Raw genomic sequence first — 18,100 nt, forward strand, 5'->3', positions numbered from 1 at the left:
CTTTTTATGGTATTTTATTGTCTTTTTATGGTATTAGCTCTGTAATGAATGTTTGTTCATCTGTAACGCCCACTGACACAAACACGTTTTGTATATAAATACACTTTGAATTGATTCGATAAGACGTTTCCAACTCATGAGAAAATCACATATATTGATATTGCAACATTATGTTAGGGTTGACTGTTTACAATGACATGTTTATCTATTACATTCATAGAAAAGCAGCTCAGAAAACGACAATCTGATTGTTGTGTAGATTGTTAAGCCAGGAAATGACACTTTTGTAATATGACGATATCAGAAATCTGAGACTACAACTAGTTTCATATCAAAATATTGATGTAATAACAATACGTGCCGTCTGTGTCAACTGTTCGCTCACATTTAAGTGGCTGCTAAATACATCTGAGCAGTCGCTTGATATGAACAAGACAGGAAAGATAACAGAACACGAGCAGAGTTTGAACTTCTTACAGCTTCTTAATAATCTTAAAGGGATGGCCGTGGCTCAGTGGATAGTGCGCTGAACTTGGAATCAGGCCGTAGCAAGTTCGAGTCCCACTCCCACTGCAGTCAGCATGTCGTTGTGTCCCTGGGACACTTGCTCTGATTGCTCACAGTACTGAATGTATGTGAGTCGCTTTGGATAAAAGTGAGTAACATGAAATGTTAAAACAGTGCTCAGACATTCCCAACCAGCCCGTTCAATGCTTTTCTTACTGCGCCTGAAGTCAGAAAGCGAATGAACCCCTGAGGTTACTCTTCTTTTTGATATGCCAGTTATGAACAGAGAGTAACATGACCTTTAATAAAAGAAAACACAGTTAAAGTTGCACTTTCTCAATGCATTTTAACCGGTCATCTGATTGTGTGTTGAATTTGCACTATCCCCCTTTTATTGCACAATTTCATCGTTGTACCTTTAATCTAAAATGTGTTTGCTACCATTTGCTATTTTTAGTTTGTTCTTAAGTCTTTTACTGGTAACTGTATTCGGTGTGATATCTCTGTGAAATGTCCATGTGAAGCACCTTGAACTGCACTTGTTGAAAGGTGCTATACAAATGATTATTATGATTATTAAAGTGTACCTTCCCGGTCTGCAGCAGGACGTGCTGAGGGGCTTTTTCATCGGCAGCCAGCGGGTCTCTCTGACTCCTGTGCACGAGGTGAAAGGTCACCGCCTTCTTCTTCTCAATGAACGACTTCTTCTTTCGATGAGGCTGTGAGACAGTGAGGAGGGATTAGTGCAGATCGCAGGTGAATATATATAACAGGAGAGTCTTAAATGAAAGAGATAAAGGACAGGAAAGGTGGATTTCCCGCTGTAGAAATCCATCACTGAGGATTCTGCTTTTATATTCCGAAAGTGACTTTACCCGTTCACACTGTTGGCGAGATGGCTGTTATTTTATACATTTTCATGCAGAAATGATTGTTTTCCGACTCATAAATAGCATATTTCTCTGTTTTATTGTATATCTATCTGAATATTTCAGGCTTTGACAAAACAAGACATTTTAACTGAACTTATTGAAACTGGGATGGACATTTCTACTACTTTGTGAGATTTGAAAGACCATAATTCGTGAAAATAATCGTGACATTAATTGATAGATTGTCATTAGTTAGAGCCCTTGCAAAACAGCATGATCCTGACTGAAACCTGTATAAATATATATATCAGAGATTCCCGATCTAATATTTGCACCCTTTTCTACTTGGTAAAGCAATGTTAAGTTTATTCTTACAAACATATTATGATCTTATTGAATACGATACATTGCTATAGGTCAACTAACAAACTATGCAAATAAGTAAACAACCTTAATAGTGAAGGTACTTTATTACAATTATGTTTGCTTTTTAACAACTACCTAACAGCACACATATATGGGCTTCTGTGTATCTCAATATTCCAACACTTTGTCGAATAAACAACACACTTAACATTAAAAGGTACGTTATATAAACAACTATAATAGGTCTCTTCTGTATCTTTGGTGGTAGTTAAGTTAAATCATGTTTCTACCAAGTTCCCTTCACTTTAAACACCTGAGTTAGCTTGCTACCAAAACAACAGGGAAGATACAACTTTATTCAAGCCTAGAACTTTCTTAATGAAGTTATGTAAGTACAATACGATAACATATAATTAGTTGACGGTGATATTTCCCATCATAACAGTGTTTTTCTCATGAACGCACCACACACGGACAAGTGACTGTAGCCGCAGTTAGCTTGCAGATTAGCTTAGGTTAGAAACCTCATCTTACCATTGTGTAACGGAGTCTCTGCTAATTTTCTTTGACTAATCGGGTTTAGAGATGATCAAATGTTAAACTACAGTTGGCTGTTATTACAACTAGCAGTTTAAATCCACAAAGTGTCGTTGTTGTTGTTTATCCACGCTGGCTTCCCCTTCACCATGCTGCTGCTACCATTACTGGAAAGAACCATTGCGGAGACCAACGGGGGGGTTGAAAACGATATTAATATGATTTAAGACATAATACGGGATATTTCTTCGTTGTGTTAGAATACTGATCAATTATGGATTGTGGGTGAATGATGGGTCGATTGTGTTTGTATTTATAATGTAATTCATTTAATTGTAGAGTGTGTTTGTATTCTCTCTACACCGTGTATTGTTGGTATAGTCCATAGTAGTCTTTCTCTTTTCATGTACTGAAGGTTGAAAAAACGGCGTGTAAGCTCATGACCGCCACCTAGTGGATACACAAAAAACATTAGTAAAACAAAAAACAGTTAATAAAATCATTAATATCCTTAACTAAAATAATAAAAGTACTCATGGTATACTGTGAAAATACTCATCTCAAAATCCTGTATTCAAAACCCTACTTGTGTGAAAGTATGCTAAATGTACTCAATGTTTGAAAAGTAAAGTATTAATTTTGCAGTACATTTTCCAAGTCATGTGTTTTGCTATTATAAACACATGGACTACCTATGTTAACTTGTAAATGTATTATCTTTTCGATTTACACACGGCATCTATTGCACGTCTGTCTGTCCTGGGAGAGGGATCCCTCCTCTGTTGCTCTCCCTGAGGTTTCTCCCATTTTCCCTTTAAACTGTGGGTTTTCTCTGGAAGTGTTTCCTTGTACGATGTGAGGGTCTAAGGACAGAGGGGTGTCGTATTGTCATACTGATATTCTGTACACACTGTGAAGTCCACGAGACAAATGTAACATTTGTGATATTGGGCTATATAAATAAACATTGATTGATTGATTGATAAATGATTGCTCTTCGAGGATTAATATTACAGCTTCATTTATGAGTATGATCCATTTTATTGCTGTGGATATAAAGATATATATGAACATAGGCTCCAAATAACAATGCTCATACAATTAGGTACATTTCATTATCATCTTTTGAAATGTTTCAGCAGCTAAAATATAGTAATTCATTGTAGGCTACATGTAGTATATGCATATATTGGTGTACTTTACATGCATGACCTTTTGTCTTCATTGTTGTCATTCCACTCCATGCAAGGGATTCCTTATAAGGTGAAGTTATTCAGTTAGCAATACTTCATAACCTGCAGAGTAAGGGTTTGAATGCTTGCTTTGTTTAGGTTCCTGCCCATGAAGTGAAGGTGTGGAGGAAAAAGAAGGTGTGGACGTGCCTGCCAAACAGACACTGATCACACACTCGCTTCAATGAGTAAAGCTGAGGTCAAATGATAAGTTTAGTGAGCTCATAAAAGTACTATTATTATCAACATATTATGATCTTATTGAATATGATGCTTTGCTGTAGATTTAACTACCTAACTGTATATAAAGAGGTTAACATTAGGCAGAGGTGGGAAGTAACTAAGTACAATTACTCAAGTACTGTACTTAAGACATTTTTTGAGTTACTGACTTGAGTATTTTCATGTTATACTTGGTACTTCCACTTCACTATAATTCAGAGGTAAATGGTGTACTTTTACTCCACTACATGTATTAATACGTAAGGGATATGTGCAGCAACGCGGTCATTATGGGGAAAAGAACACCGACAGGCTGATCAGGAGCCCGACGCGAAGCGGAGGGATCTAGATCGGCATGAAGGTGTTCTTTTCCCCATAATGACCAAGTTGCTGCACATTATCCCGCTTATTACATGGCCACATTCTCAACAAAGTAACATTATGAATCCCAATATTAATTGAAATGCTTTATGGATTTAGAAAATTATTTTATTGATTTAAAAAATAGTTGTATTGATTTAAATTGACATGCATCCGCTAAGAAAAATAGTCCGTTGTTACCGTTTGAACTAACGTAGCAACGGCAGCGTTTTTGAGGAGCTTTTTGATTACAGATTTGAAAACATCGCTGCTTGCTTTAAAAGTAGCACAATTCATGATGTCAAACCTTGGGAAGTATCTAGATATCCCTGCCCTAATGCCAAAGTAACTGGCAACTGAATATGTGAAGGAGGGTTTCTGCCCGTTACTTCTCCGCTGTTTTCTTGTCCCTCTTGTCTTTTTATTTTCTTCACTGGGGCCTCATCAGCCACTAACCATTCCTCCAAATTACTGTACTCTCCAAATATATTCAAATTAATGTTAAAATCCTCCATGTTGCTATCACACGACAGCGGAAAACTAAAGACAATCAGACAGCTTGCTTTTCAAACTGTTACATTTGAAAAACAGTTAGAGGGTCTCTTGTCAGTTTGAAAAGCCAACGGTAGGAACTGCTTGCGTTTTTGCAGCTTTTTGATTATAGATTTGAAAACATCGCTCCTTGCTTTAAAAGTAGCACAATTCATTATGTCAAACCTTGGAAAGTATCTAGATATCCCTGCCCTAATGCCAAAGTAACTGGCAACTGAATATGTGTATCTCAACCTGTCGTTCAATGGACAGCTTCCCCCCCCCCCCCCCCATCTATGTATATACTCGCATTTTAGACTCTGTTACTAACTGTATATCTGTAGACTTGGTATGTCTTAAATGTCCGGTTAGGATGTATTGGAACGACATCTAAAATGAAAATTGTAAATAAGCAATCTGTATGTAAAAAACCACCTGTATGTAAATTGTAAATAAGCCATCTGTATGTCTTATGTCTTATATGTCTTAAATGACATGATGAATTGGAAATGGGGGACCCTGATGTAAACAAGACGAAAGTCTTTCTCTGGTCTGCATCCCCTTAACAATTGTATGTTTTGAGCTGTACTGTACTGTACCCAATATACAAGCTGTTAATAAACTTTTCAATCAATCAATCAATGTTGCCGTTTGATGTCTATGTCTGGACCGCTGCGTAAAAAGGAGGGTTTCTGCCCCGTTACTTCTGCGCTGTTTTTCATGTCCCAGTTCGAAAAGCAAACTGCATGCAGTTTGCTTTTCGGTATACAGTTAAATCGACCGGACTTCTTTCTGAAGATGTGAGCGTCTTAACAACGGTCAATAAGTCCTTGACAGCGGTCTGTCTGTTCGGTATTAACAACGTGTCACGTGTTCTGAATTGACCAATCAGAATCGAGTATTCAACTAAGCCATGTAATAACGTTAGTTACTTCACAGATGTGGATGAAGGATGTGAAATATGATCAATGTTGAATCAGACTTTAGTTCCACCTGGAGTAAATCCACAAGCTACCCTGCAGTATACAAAGTCATTCAAACTAGCTGCACCTTTACCAGCTTTGAGAACACTTTAATGATCAATCATTATAAAACATGTAAGGGATAATGTGCAGTGCCGCGGTCATTATGGGGAAAAGAACACCGACAGGCTGATCAGAGAGCCCGACGCGAAGCGGAGGGATCTAGATCGAGCATATGAAGGTGTTATTTTCCCCATAATACCAAGTCCTGCACATTATCCCCTTATTACATGGCCACATTCTCAACAAAGTAACGTTAATGAATCCCAATATTAATTGAAATGCTTTTATGGATTTAGAAAATTAATTTTATTGATTTAAAAAATAGTTGTATTGATTTAAATTGACATGCATCCGCTAAGAAAGATAGTCCGTTGTTACCGTTTGAACTAACGTAGCAACGGCAGAACTGCTTCGATAGCGTTTTGAGGAGCTTTTTGATTACAGATTTGAAAACATCGTTGCTTTGCTTGAAAAGTAGCACAATTCATGATGTCAAACCTTGGGAAGTATATAGATATCCCTGCGCCTAATGCCAAAGGAACTGCACACTGAATATGTGTCGCCGTTTGATGTCTATGTCCTGGACCGCTGCGTAAAAAGGAGGGTTTTCTGCCCCGTTACTTCTCCGCTGTTTTCTGGTCCCTCTTAGTCTTTTTATTTTCTTCACTGGGGACTCATCAGCACTAACCATTACTCCCAAATTACTGTGCTCTCCTAAATATATTAAAATTAATGTTAAAATCCTCCATGTTGCTATCACACCGACAGCGGAAAACTAAAGACAATCAGACCAGTTTGTCTTTGCAAACTGTTACATTTGAAAAACAGTTAGAGCGTCTCTTGTCAGTTTGAAAAGCCAACGGTAGGAACTGCTTGCGTTTTTGAGGAGCTTTTTGATTCAGATTTGAAAACATCGCTCCTTGCTTTAAAAGTAGCACAATTCATTATGTCCAAACCTTGGAAAGTATCTAGATATCCCTGTCCTGAATGCCAAAGGAACTGGCAAACTGATATGTGGTCGCCGTTTGATGTCTATGTCTGGACCCGCTGCGTAAAAAGGAGGGTTTCTGCCCCGTTACTTCTGCGCTGTTTTTCATGTCCCCAGTTCGAAAAGCAAACTGCATGCAGTTTGCTTTTCGGCCCAACGGTATACAGTTCAATCGACCGGACTTCTTTCTGAAGATGTGAGCGTCCTTAACAACGGTCAATAAGTCCTTGACAGCGGTCTGTCTGTTCGGTATTAACAACGTGTCACGTGTTCTGAATTGACCAATCAGAATCGAGTATTCAACTAAGCCATGTAATAAATCATATATATTATTCTGAAATGGACCAATCTGCACAACGACTACTTTTACTGTCGCTACTTTCACTATATTTTGATGAGAATACTTTTCTACTTTTACTTGAGGAACATTTTGAATGCAGGACTTTTACTGTGACAGAGTATTCCTACACTCTGGTACTTCTACTTTTACTCAAGTACAAGATCTGAGTACTTTTACTCAAGTACAAGATCTGAGTACTTCTACTTTAACTCAAGTACAAGATCTGAGTACTTCTACTTTTACTCAAGTACAAGATCTGAGTACTTTTACTCAAGTACAAGATCTGAGTACTTTTACTCAAGTACAAGATCTGAGTACTTCTACTTTAACTCAAGTACAAGATCTGAGTACTTCTACTTTTACTCAAGTACAAGATCTGAGTACTTCTACTTTTACTCAACGACAAGATCAGAGTACTTCTACTTTTACTCAAGTACAAGATCTGACTACTTCTACTTTTACTCAAGTACAAGATCTGAGTACTTATACTTTTACTCAAGTACAAGATCTGAGTTCTACTTTTACTCAAGTACAAGATCTGAGTTCTACTTTACTCAAGTACAAGATCAGAGTACTTCTACTTTTACTCAAGTACAAGATCTGACTACTTCTACTTTTACTCAAGTACAAGATCTGAGTACTTCTACTTTTACTGAAGTACACGATCTGAGTTCTACTTTTACTCAAGTACAAGATCTGAGTACTTCTACTTTTACTGAAGTACACGATCTGAGTTCTACTTTTACTCAAGTACAAGATCTGAGTTCTACTTTTACTCAAGTTCAAGATCTGAGTACTTCTACTTTTACTCAAGTACAAGATCTGAGTACTTCTACTTTTACCCAAGTACAAGATCTGAGTACTTCTACTTTTACTGAAGTACACGATCTGAGTTCTACTTTTACTCAAGTACAAGATCTGAGTTCTACTTTTACTCAAGTACAAGATCAGAGTACTTCTACTTTTACTCAAGTACAAGATCTGACTACTTCTACTTTTACTCAAGTACAAGATCTGAGTACTTCTACTTTTACTGAAGTACACGATCTGAGTTCTACTTTTACTCAAGTACAAGATCTGAGTACTTCTACTTTTACTGAAGTACACGATCTGAGTTCTACTTTTACTCAAGTACAAGATCTGAGTTCTACTTTTACTCAAGTTCAAGATCTGAGTACTTCTACTTTTACTCAAGTACACGATCTGAGTTCTATTTTTACTGAAGTACACAATCTGAGTTCTACTTTTACTCAAGTACAAGATCTGAGTACTTCTTCCACCTCTGACACTAGGACAACCCCAATAGTGAAGTACTTGAGGAAAGGTGGAACCAAGAGACAGTCACATTTCACAACCTGATGTTAGAGTGAGGTGAAAACACCCGAGTGAACGTTGGACGGCGAATACGTTTCTCAGTAGTAGATTCATAACCTTAACAATTGAACTTTACTCAGACATTAACAATGAATGTTCCTACTGTGACGTGTATTCTAAGAAAAGGCCTGCAGTGTGTCGTACCGCAACACTTCCAAGTATTTACAGACAACATAACTTCACATGAACTTTGGCTCCTCTCCAACTCTGCATCTTTTTCAGTGTTTGTTTACATTTCGGTTTGCTTTTAACTTTGTACTTTTCTATTTGACTTCATTTTTATAAAAGTGTATGTCTTGTAATCGCACCTTTGAGGAACCTACGTCTTTCATCCATTGCATTACACTGTAGTTGTGTTTATAACGTGCCAATAAGTCTGTGAATCTTGAATCTAAACGCTTCATTGTATTTTGATTAAACTCCAATTGTAAGTTCTTGATCATCATTTTGAGGTATTTGTAATGTATTCAAAGTCTGTACAACTCAAAGTTCTTTAAAGTACTTCTTGCTTCCGTGCAAATAGTTTGGGACTGCTTAAAGCAAATGTACAATATATTACACTTTTGGAAATGTGTTCAGCTCTTGTAAATAAAACCAATGGAGGGTCGGAGTTTCCTTAAGGGGTCCAAGACAGATCCATCAACTGAGAATAACTGGAAACATCTGGAAGGTCGACTTTGAGTTAAAAATGTTGTCTTATGTAATATGTTGTAACGTGATATGGATCTCAATATATCACAACTCCATATGAACAAGACACGTCCTCTGCAATAAAACCAATAATGTTTATGTGGATAATTATGTATCAATGATCTCAATGGGATTTATCTGGATAAATAAAGGTTTGAAATGAAATGAAAATAAACTGGTCTAATAACAAAATGACTGCCAAGTTTGATCAAATATGAAATGTGTTGTTGTTCTCTCTTGTAAATAAAACAGATGGAGGGTCATCCATGAACAGAAGCTTTCATTGCTCACACTTTCTGTGGAACTGACCGTCTCCATTTTTGTTTAGTCCTAACACAATAAATCATGATCCAACTCAGTAGCATATTTGCACATTCAAGCCATGCATTTTATTCAACATTTATTTCCATTCACGCCGAGAGCAGAGAGAGAATAAAACATGTTTTCAATCCAAAAGTATGACTCGGCAAATGTTAACATTTTGATCCCAAAGTTCCAGCCCTGCAGACGGATTCTCACATTAAAAAACAGAAACAGAAAGATGCACCGTTACAGAGAATATTCAACACACACTTTGTTCTTGTGGCGGCTTCTGTTTCCTCCTCAGACGTTCATCGACAACATCAGGAACTGTGAGGAAAATAAAGACACATTCCAATCAGATCCATGTTACTAACAAACAAATATCAAGTCAAGTCAAAGTCAACTTATTGTCCATCTCAAGATACACAGTAACATCTGGAGTGTTCATTTAACACGCTGAGATAAGGACCATATGTTCACTGACTCTTTAAGTGTTCATTTAACACGCTGAGATAAGGACCATATGTTCACTGACTCTTTAAGTGTTAATTTAACATGCTGAGATAAGGACCATATGTTCACTGACTCTTTAAGTGTTCATTGAACACGCTGAGATAAGGACCATATGTTCACTGACTCTTTAAGTGTTCATTTAACACGCTGAGATAAGGACCATATGTTCACTGACTCTTTAAGTGTTAATTTAACACGCTGAGATAAGGACCATATTCACTGACTCTTTAAGTGTTCATTGAACACGCTGAGATAAGGACCATATGTTCACTGACTCTTTAAGTGTTCATTGAACATGCTGAGATAAGGACCATATGTTCACTGACTCTTTAAGTGTTCATTGAACATGCTGAGATAAGGACCATATGTTCACTGACTCTTTAAGTGTTCATTGAACACTTTGAGATAAGGACCATATGTTCACTGGACTCTTTAAGTGTTCATTTAACACGCTGAGATAAGGACCATATGTTCACTGACTCTTTAAGTGTTCATTGAACACGCTGAGATAAGGACCATATGTTCACTGACTCTTTAAGTGTTAATTTAACACGCTGAGATAAGGACCATATGTTCACTGACTCTTTAAGTGTTAATTTAACACGCTGAGATAAGGACCATATGTTCACTGACTCTTTAAGTGTTCATTTAACACGCTGAGATAAGGACCATATGTTCACTGACTCTTTAAGTGTTCATTGAACACGCTGAGATAAGGACCATATGTTCACTGACTCTTTAAGTGTTAATTTAACACGCTGAGATAAGGACCATATTCACTGACTCTTTAAGTGTTAATTGAACACGCTGAGATAAGGAACATATGTTCACTGACTCTTTAAGTGTTAATTTAACACGCTGAGATAAGGACCATATGTTCACTGACTCTTTAAGTGTTAATTTAACACGCTGAGATAAGGACCATATGTTCACTGACTCTTTAAGTGTTCATTGAACACGCTGAGATAAGGACCATATGTTCACTGACTCTTTAAGTGTTAATTTAACACGCTGAGATAAGGACCATATGTTCACTGACTCTTTAAGTGTTAATTTAACACGCTGAGATAAGGACCATATGTTCACTGACTCTTTAAGTGTTAATTGAACACTCTGAGATAAGAACCATATAATCACTGACTCTTTAAGTGTTAATTGAACACTCTGAGATAAGAACCATATAATCACTGACTCTTTAAGTGTTAATTTAACACGCTGAGATAAGGACCATATGTTCACTGACTCTTTAAGTGTTAATTTAACACGCTGAGATAAGGACCATATGTTCACTGACTCTATAAGTGTTAATTTAACACGCTGAGATAAGGACCATATGTTCACTGACTCTTTAAGTGTTAATTTAACACGCTGAGATAAGGACCATATGTTCACTGACTCTTTAAGTGTTAATTTAACACGCTGAGATAAGGACCATATGTTCACTGACTCTTTAAGTGTTCATTTAACATGCTGAGATAAGGACCATATGTTCACTGACTCTTTAAGTGTTCATTGAACACGGTCAGGAAGCGGGCGGTGTTAAATTAAGATATCTTTAATATGTCTTGTGTTCTTTGAGAGATATTCAGCCATGTTGGCTCTTTGCTGTAACAGTTGTTCCGCCTCTGCGGGACGAATGAAGGTATTCTGACTGTATTCCTGCAGTGAGAGAGACCAACGAAATGTCCTTATACGTTTGTTTGATGAACAACAAAGCTATTCTGATGTTTGTTGTTGTTTACCTGCATGATGTTCATCTTCACCCGGCCGCTCTTCCTTTGGTCCATAGCCTGGAACGCTCCTGGTGAAGGGGAAGAGCAAAAGTATTTAACATGAATAAATCTGCACTTTGAGGAGTTAAAGGCAATAGTGATGTTACTGTGGACCTAGTGGAGGATTGTATTCTTCTTAATGTGCACTAAATACGCTCATTTAATAATAATAATATTCATTTATTTTATATAGGCGCCTTTCAAGGCTCTCAGGTCGCCGTACACACACATAAAAAACAAGATACACAATACATAACACCAGCATAAGAGACGTAAACAAGACAATGCAGTATCAAATAACCAAATAAATAAAAACAGAGGATGTGTGATGGATAATGATGAGGGTGGATATGCGAGTGTGAAGAGATATGTTTTGAGGCGTGATTTGAAAATGGGGAGAGAGTCAGTGTTGACATTTGAGTTGAACTGTTTATGAATATATATTAAAAACAAGTATTTTGGTTAAAAGCAACATTTAAAGCCTAAATACATTAAAAACATTAAGTTCAACACCAATAAATGTTGTAATGAACCATTAGCCATACTGTGGATACATTTGCAGCATTAGTATAATTATTAATATTATGACACTATTGTATTTGTTTATTTTAATATGTTTACAAGCACATTTTTTCTTTCACTCTTTTATATATACATATTTATATTAAAACAAATCTATTTATATTTTTTAAGTTGATATTTAATTGTCTTACTTTTTATCATTTTATTTAGATTTTGAATTTTTTGTATTATTTGTATTAATGTTATTTTTAATTGATAATTTATTTTAATATTCATTTAAATTAAATTCAAAAAGGAGCGACCTGTAACACAATGTAATTTCATAAAGTGTTTCTGCTTCTTATTTGTTGAGGCATTACTCCCTATAAACTAGATAGTATTCAACGTACTGAACATGTTCTCCAGACGCACGATGCAGGTCAGGTAGTCGTCGAAGTCGATGTCGTAGTTTTCGTCAGCGAACCTCAAACCGACGAGCTGCAGCAGCTTGTTGTTCAGCTGCATGCCTGAAGGACAACAAACACAAAGCATCACAACATATTCACAAACACACCAAATAATTAACCAAAACTAAAAGCTTTTCTTTGTATCAGCTGCTTCTACCTGCATCACCTGTTCAATCACACTGACTTACCTAATCTACTACTTTTGCAAATATTATTTCAAGTAATAACAAGAGGAAATGTAGTTGCTCTGATGTCAAATGTAAATCATTTCAAACACACATATATTGACATTAAAATATGATCTAAAATCTTTAAAAATCACATAAATAAATGTCACATTAAAGTTCACCTATCATGCTATGTGTAGGCAATAGCAGAGGTCTCAGATATATACAAATATATGAAAAACATGTCTATGAAGTCTTTTGCTCAAAATACCAAACAGATCATTCTAGCCATGCCTCATATCCCTCTATTTCACTTCCTGTTCAAAAGTGCTGATTTGGGGTATAAAGCTTTAAAGAGGAGGGGTCTGAGCTCATGCGGGACCCGGCAGCTACTGTCTAAACTAATGCTGCCGTGATGAAACGCCATATCATGGATTATCAAGGATCTCTGAAACAGTTTGGAGCTCAAAGGCTTTCTCTCTTGCCGGTTATACCACAAGTGAGTTCCTTTTTACTTCCTGCTTCTTCACACACATGCTCTCCAGTACAGGTTAGCTCTGAGTGTTAGCGATGCTAATGTAAACACCGACCATATTACGTCCAAAACAGTCGGGCATTGTTTCTGATAGCAACGTTTCTGATTGGGCCGTGGGTCCACATTTACGATATTACGTCGTATCGGATGCAAATCTGGATCAGCTCCGTTGTTCCCCCGTTTTTAGAGATTTGGGTACGGAGGAAAAGAGAGAGGGTTTTATTTTCTGACGCTGCGTGAGTTCCCCGACACACCGGGGACACATCTTGATGTAGAGAAGTGCATTTTGCATGATAGGTCCCCTTTAATGTCACAGACAATTTGAATATATTATAATTGTAGTTTTAGATAGAGGACATGTTTAATATTATTAAACTGATACTGATTACTCCACCTGTAGGCTCGGGATAGTTATCTAATCATCACTCAATGTTCTTTGTAAATCTATGGAGTGATGAGGCCCGAGCCTGACGCCAAACTCAACTATATGCTGCTTCTAATGCACATATTAAGAAACACGTGAGTTGTCTGATTGAACTACATATAGGGTTAGAAGAAGACATGTCCTTTACAATAAAACCATTCAAATGGTCTAATAAGAAAATGTCAGCCAAGTTTTATAAAATGAATATTATGAAAATATAATAAGTGAATTTTGTTAATCGACTCACCTGCGGCTTTGAGAGCGATGCGCAGCTCGTAGGACGACATCTTCCCGGAGCGGTCGGTGTCGAAGGAGAGGAAGAGCATCTGCAGAAACAGAAATTCATATTGTAAATATTTATATCTCTTTATATTTTTAATAACAAACTGTAACACTTCCAGCACAGGAACTGATTTACAGCAATACATAAAGGAAAGTGACTATTCGATTATTCTTCTACATTTCAGAGGTTAATATTGTACTCTGCATTCCCATTACGTTTGTTTGATAGCTCTAGTTTCAATGCATACATTATTACATCAACATATAAATCATATTAATACCCAACAATAATCTAAATGACATATTTCAATCAAACGACAGCCCTTAATAAATACAATTAAATGAGCTCGATATTTACAGCTTCCAAATAACGCACGCACTAATACTAATAATTATATTGAAGTAATATATGTTATAACGAAAAGGACCATCCTGTTAAACTGAGTGCACACTTTTTACCTGTATGGTATCTGGCTATACCAAATAGATATTCTTAAATTGTTGTATTATTACTTTTAAGTGAGTGGATTATTGAAAAACTTCTACTAACTCTAGTTCAGTTTGAAAGCCATGAATCACAAACACTCACAATCCACTTCTTCATCTTCTCCCAGAAGACCTTGAACTCCTGGAACTCCAGCTGCCCGGTGTTATCCACCTGATCTCTGTCAAGGAAACACTTTGTGCTCATAATCATCAGTTCAACATTTAAAACACTCCTTTCTAACTACTGGAAACAAGTCAAGTCTGTTATGGAAAATATACTTAAAGTGATGATTCCATTTAACTTTGAGACACCTGGAACTGAGACCAACAAATACACGTTCAATATCTTATTTATAGCAAGTCAAAAAGCACGGACTAGGAAATGGTTGACGACAGATGCACCTCAGGTTGATGTTATTTAGTATATTTATGTAATGGAGAAACTGACATCTATTGTGAGACTTGAACATGACAAGATTAAAGGTCACCTATTATGCAAAATCCACTTCTTCATGTCTCTTCTACATCAACATGTGTCCCCACTTCTTCATGTCTCTTCTACATCAACATGTGTCCCCTCTTCTTCATGTCTCTTCTACATCAACATGTGTCCCCTCTTCTTCATGTCTCTTCTACATCAACATGTGTCCCCTCTTCTTCATGTCTCTTCTACATCAACACGTGTCCCCTCTTCTTCATGTCTCTTCTACATCAACATGTGTCCCCTCTTCTTCATGTCTCTTCTACATCAACATGTGTCCCCTCTTCTTCATGTCTCTTCTACATCAACATGTGTCCCCTCTTCTTCATGTCTCTTCTACATCAACATGTGTCCCCACTTCTTCATGTCTCTTCTACATCAACATGGGTCCCCTCTTCTTCATGTCTCTTCTACATCAACATGTGTCCCCCTCTTCTTCATGTCTCTTCCACATCAACACGTGTCCCCTCTTCTTCATGTCTCTTCTACATCAACATGTGTCCCCTCTTCTTCATGTCTCTTCTACATCAACATGTGTCCCCTCTTCTTCATGTCTCTTCTACATCAACATGTGTCCCCTCTTCTTCATGTCTCTTCTACATCAACATGTGTCCCCTCTTCTTCATGTCTCTTCTACATCAACATGTGTGCCCTCTTCTCCATGTCTCTTCTACATCAACATGTGTCCCCTCTTCTTCATGTCTCTTCCACATCAACATGTGTCCCCTCTTCTTCATGTCTCTTCCACATCAACATGTGTCCCCTCTTCTCCATGTCTCTTCTACATCAACATGTGTCCCCTCTTCTCCATGTCTCTTCTACATCAACATGTGTCCCCTCTTCTTCATGTCTCTTCTACATCAACATGTGTCCCCTCTTCCTCATGTCTCTTCTACATCAACATGTGTCCCCTCTTCTTCATGTCTCTCTACATCAACATGTGTCCCCTCTTCTTCATGTCTCTTCTACATCAACATGTGTCCCCTCTTCTTCATGTCTCTCTACATCAACATGTGTCCCCTCTTCTTCATGTCTCTTCTACATCAACATGTGTCCCCTCTTCTTCATGTCTCTTCCACATCAACATGTGTCCCCTCTTCTTCATGTCTCTTCTACATCAACATGTGTCCCCTCTTCTTCAGTCTCTTTACAACATGTGTCCCCTCTTCTTCATGTCTCTTCTACATCAACATGTGTCCCCTCTTCTTCATGTCTCTTCTACATCAACATGTGTCCCCTCTTCTCCATGTCTCTTCTACATCAACATGTGTCCCCTCTTCTTCATGTCTCTTCCACATCAACATGTGTCCCCTCTTCTTCGTGTCTCTTCTACATCAACATGTGTCCCCTCTTCTTCATATCTCTTCTACATCAACATGTGTCCCCTCTTCTTCATGTCTCTTCTACATCAACATGTGTCCCCTCTTCTTCATGTCTCTTCCACATCAACATGTGTCCCCTCTTCTTCATGTCTCTTCTACATCAACATGTGTCCCCTCTTCTTCATGTCTCTTTACATCAACATGTGTCCCCTCTTCTTCATGTCTCTTCTACATCAACATGTGTCCCCTCTTTCTCATGTCTCTTCTTCATCAACATGTGTCCCCCTCTTCTTCATGTCTCTTCTACATCAACATGTGTCCCTCTTCTTCATGTCTCTTCTACATCAACATGTGTCCCCTCTTCTTCATGTCTCTTCTACATCACATGTGTCCCCTCTTCTTCATGTCTCTTCTACATCAACATGTGTCCCCTCTTCTTCATGTCTCTTCTACATCAACATGTGTCCCCTCTGTGGAAAGAGACTCTGAAAGTTTTCAGGAACAAAGATTCTCTCTCTTTTTGATCCATTTCTATAAAAACCTGTCTGAAAATGAGCTGATCAGATTTTGTCCACTTTATGATGTCATAACGATGTTTTGGCTTGTGTAACCATTAGCCAATCAGCAACCAAGGTACCCCCCCCCCCCCCCCCTTATCACCTGAATCTCCTCCTAGAGCACCATTGAGTTCTTTGTAACCAAATCTCTCTCAGAGGGGCGTGGGGAGGGGCTCCTTATTGTCATCTAAAGTAACAGACAGAGAATCAGCACTTTGGATACAGGGTTGAAACAGATGGGATTATGGGTAATGCTGCAATGATCTGGTTGGTGTTTCAACCAATCAGAGACAGGCTCTGGATATATCTGAGACCTGTGATATATTGATGAAGAAAAGGATAATAGGGGACCTTTAAGAGTTGTTGGGCTTCATTGGTTGAAGACATATCTAAGCGCTTTGAGCACGTGAAAAAGAGTTCTAACAAAAAATGAATTATTATTATTATTATAATTATAATATCTACAGTTAGATCGGACTTTACCTAAATAATTATCAGCTAATGTTTGCACCACTCCCCCCGCCCCAAGATTTATATATTTTACTTGGACATTACCTGATTATCTTAAGGAATGTGTTTTTTTTTCTATTATTATTATTATTTTTGTATTCCCTTTCTTTAAGTGTATTCGTCTATTATCCCTGACAAATATTACGCTATTGTTGAATTGTCTTTAATTGACGGATTATTATTATTTGAATACTATTTTAATCCTTTGTAAACAGAACAAGTGTCATGTCATGCTGTTCATGACCTGGGTTCCTAATAAACGAGTCCTTTCGTTCTCTTTCTAATCTCCAACATCACAAACGCATGATTTGACAGGATGAATGTAGGCTGACGCTCAAAGTAGTGTAAGGATACGTCCATCAGGTTGATGATGCTGTGGCAGGTGCTGAGACTCAGGCCGTCAAACTTGATCTCTTTTCCTGAAAACACAATGCATTCAAACCGTTGTTAACTTAATGATAAAACATGCAATCAAATGTTAAGAGAATGAAGTACATACATATATATATATACAGTATACACAAATAGTTTGCCATCCCTTTCATGAAGCCAAATTGTCTGACAAAACTCAAACCAGAAAGAGAGACGAATGATGAGGTAATTGACCAAAAGCTGCAAAAATATATATTTGTATTCACTTACTTCTGCTGAGAACGCCGTCGAGCATCTCCTTGAGCTCTCTGACGGAGATCGCCTCGTCCTGGGGGAGAAATACAACTTTAAAGTCATACAGAAA

At 37.5% G+C, this 18,100-nt stretch overlaps 2 protein-coding genes across 2 annotated transcripts in view; both read right to left on the reverse strand.

Moving 5' to 3' along the window:
- The window catches only part of ltv1 (LTV1 ribosome biogenesis factor), a gene marked incomplete in the record, with an annotated part of 19,690 nt that extends 17,217 nt beyond the window's left edge, over positions 1–2,473 (reverse strand). Inside the window, 1 exon segment of the mRNA XM_034230096.1 lies at positions 2,280–2,473. Coding sequence (XP_034085987.1) covers positions 2,280–2,282 — 3 coding nt within the window.
- A 6,926-nt stretch (positions 2,474–9,399) lies between these two features.
- The window catches only part of capn9 (calpain 9), a 31,228-nt gene continuing 22,527 nt past the window's right edge, over positions 9,400–18,100 (reverse strand). The window contains 7 exon segments of the mRNA XM_034230094.1: positions 9,400–9,674; positions 11,603–11,661; positions 12,544–12,660; positions 13,974–14,052; positions 14,598–14,666; positions 17,719–17,783; positions 18,007–18,064. Of these exon segments, the coding sequence (XP_034085985.1) occupies positions 9,648–9,674; positions 11,603–11,661; positions 12,544–12,660; positions 13,974–14,052; positions 14,598–14,666; positions 17,719–17,783; positions 18,007–18,064 (474 nt within the window). The 3' untranslated portion in view covers positions 9,400–9,647.

This window comes from Gymnodraco acuticeps, unplaced genomic scaffold, assembly GCF_902827175.1.
Source record: "Gymnodraco acuticeps unplaced genomic scaffold, fGymAcu1.1, whole genome shotgun sequence".
Classification (NCBI taxonomy): domain Eukaryota; kingdom Metazoa; phylum Chordata; class Actinopteri; order Perciformes; family Bathydraconidae; genus Gymnodraco; species Gymnodraco acuticeps.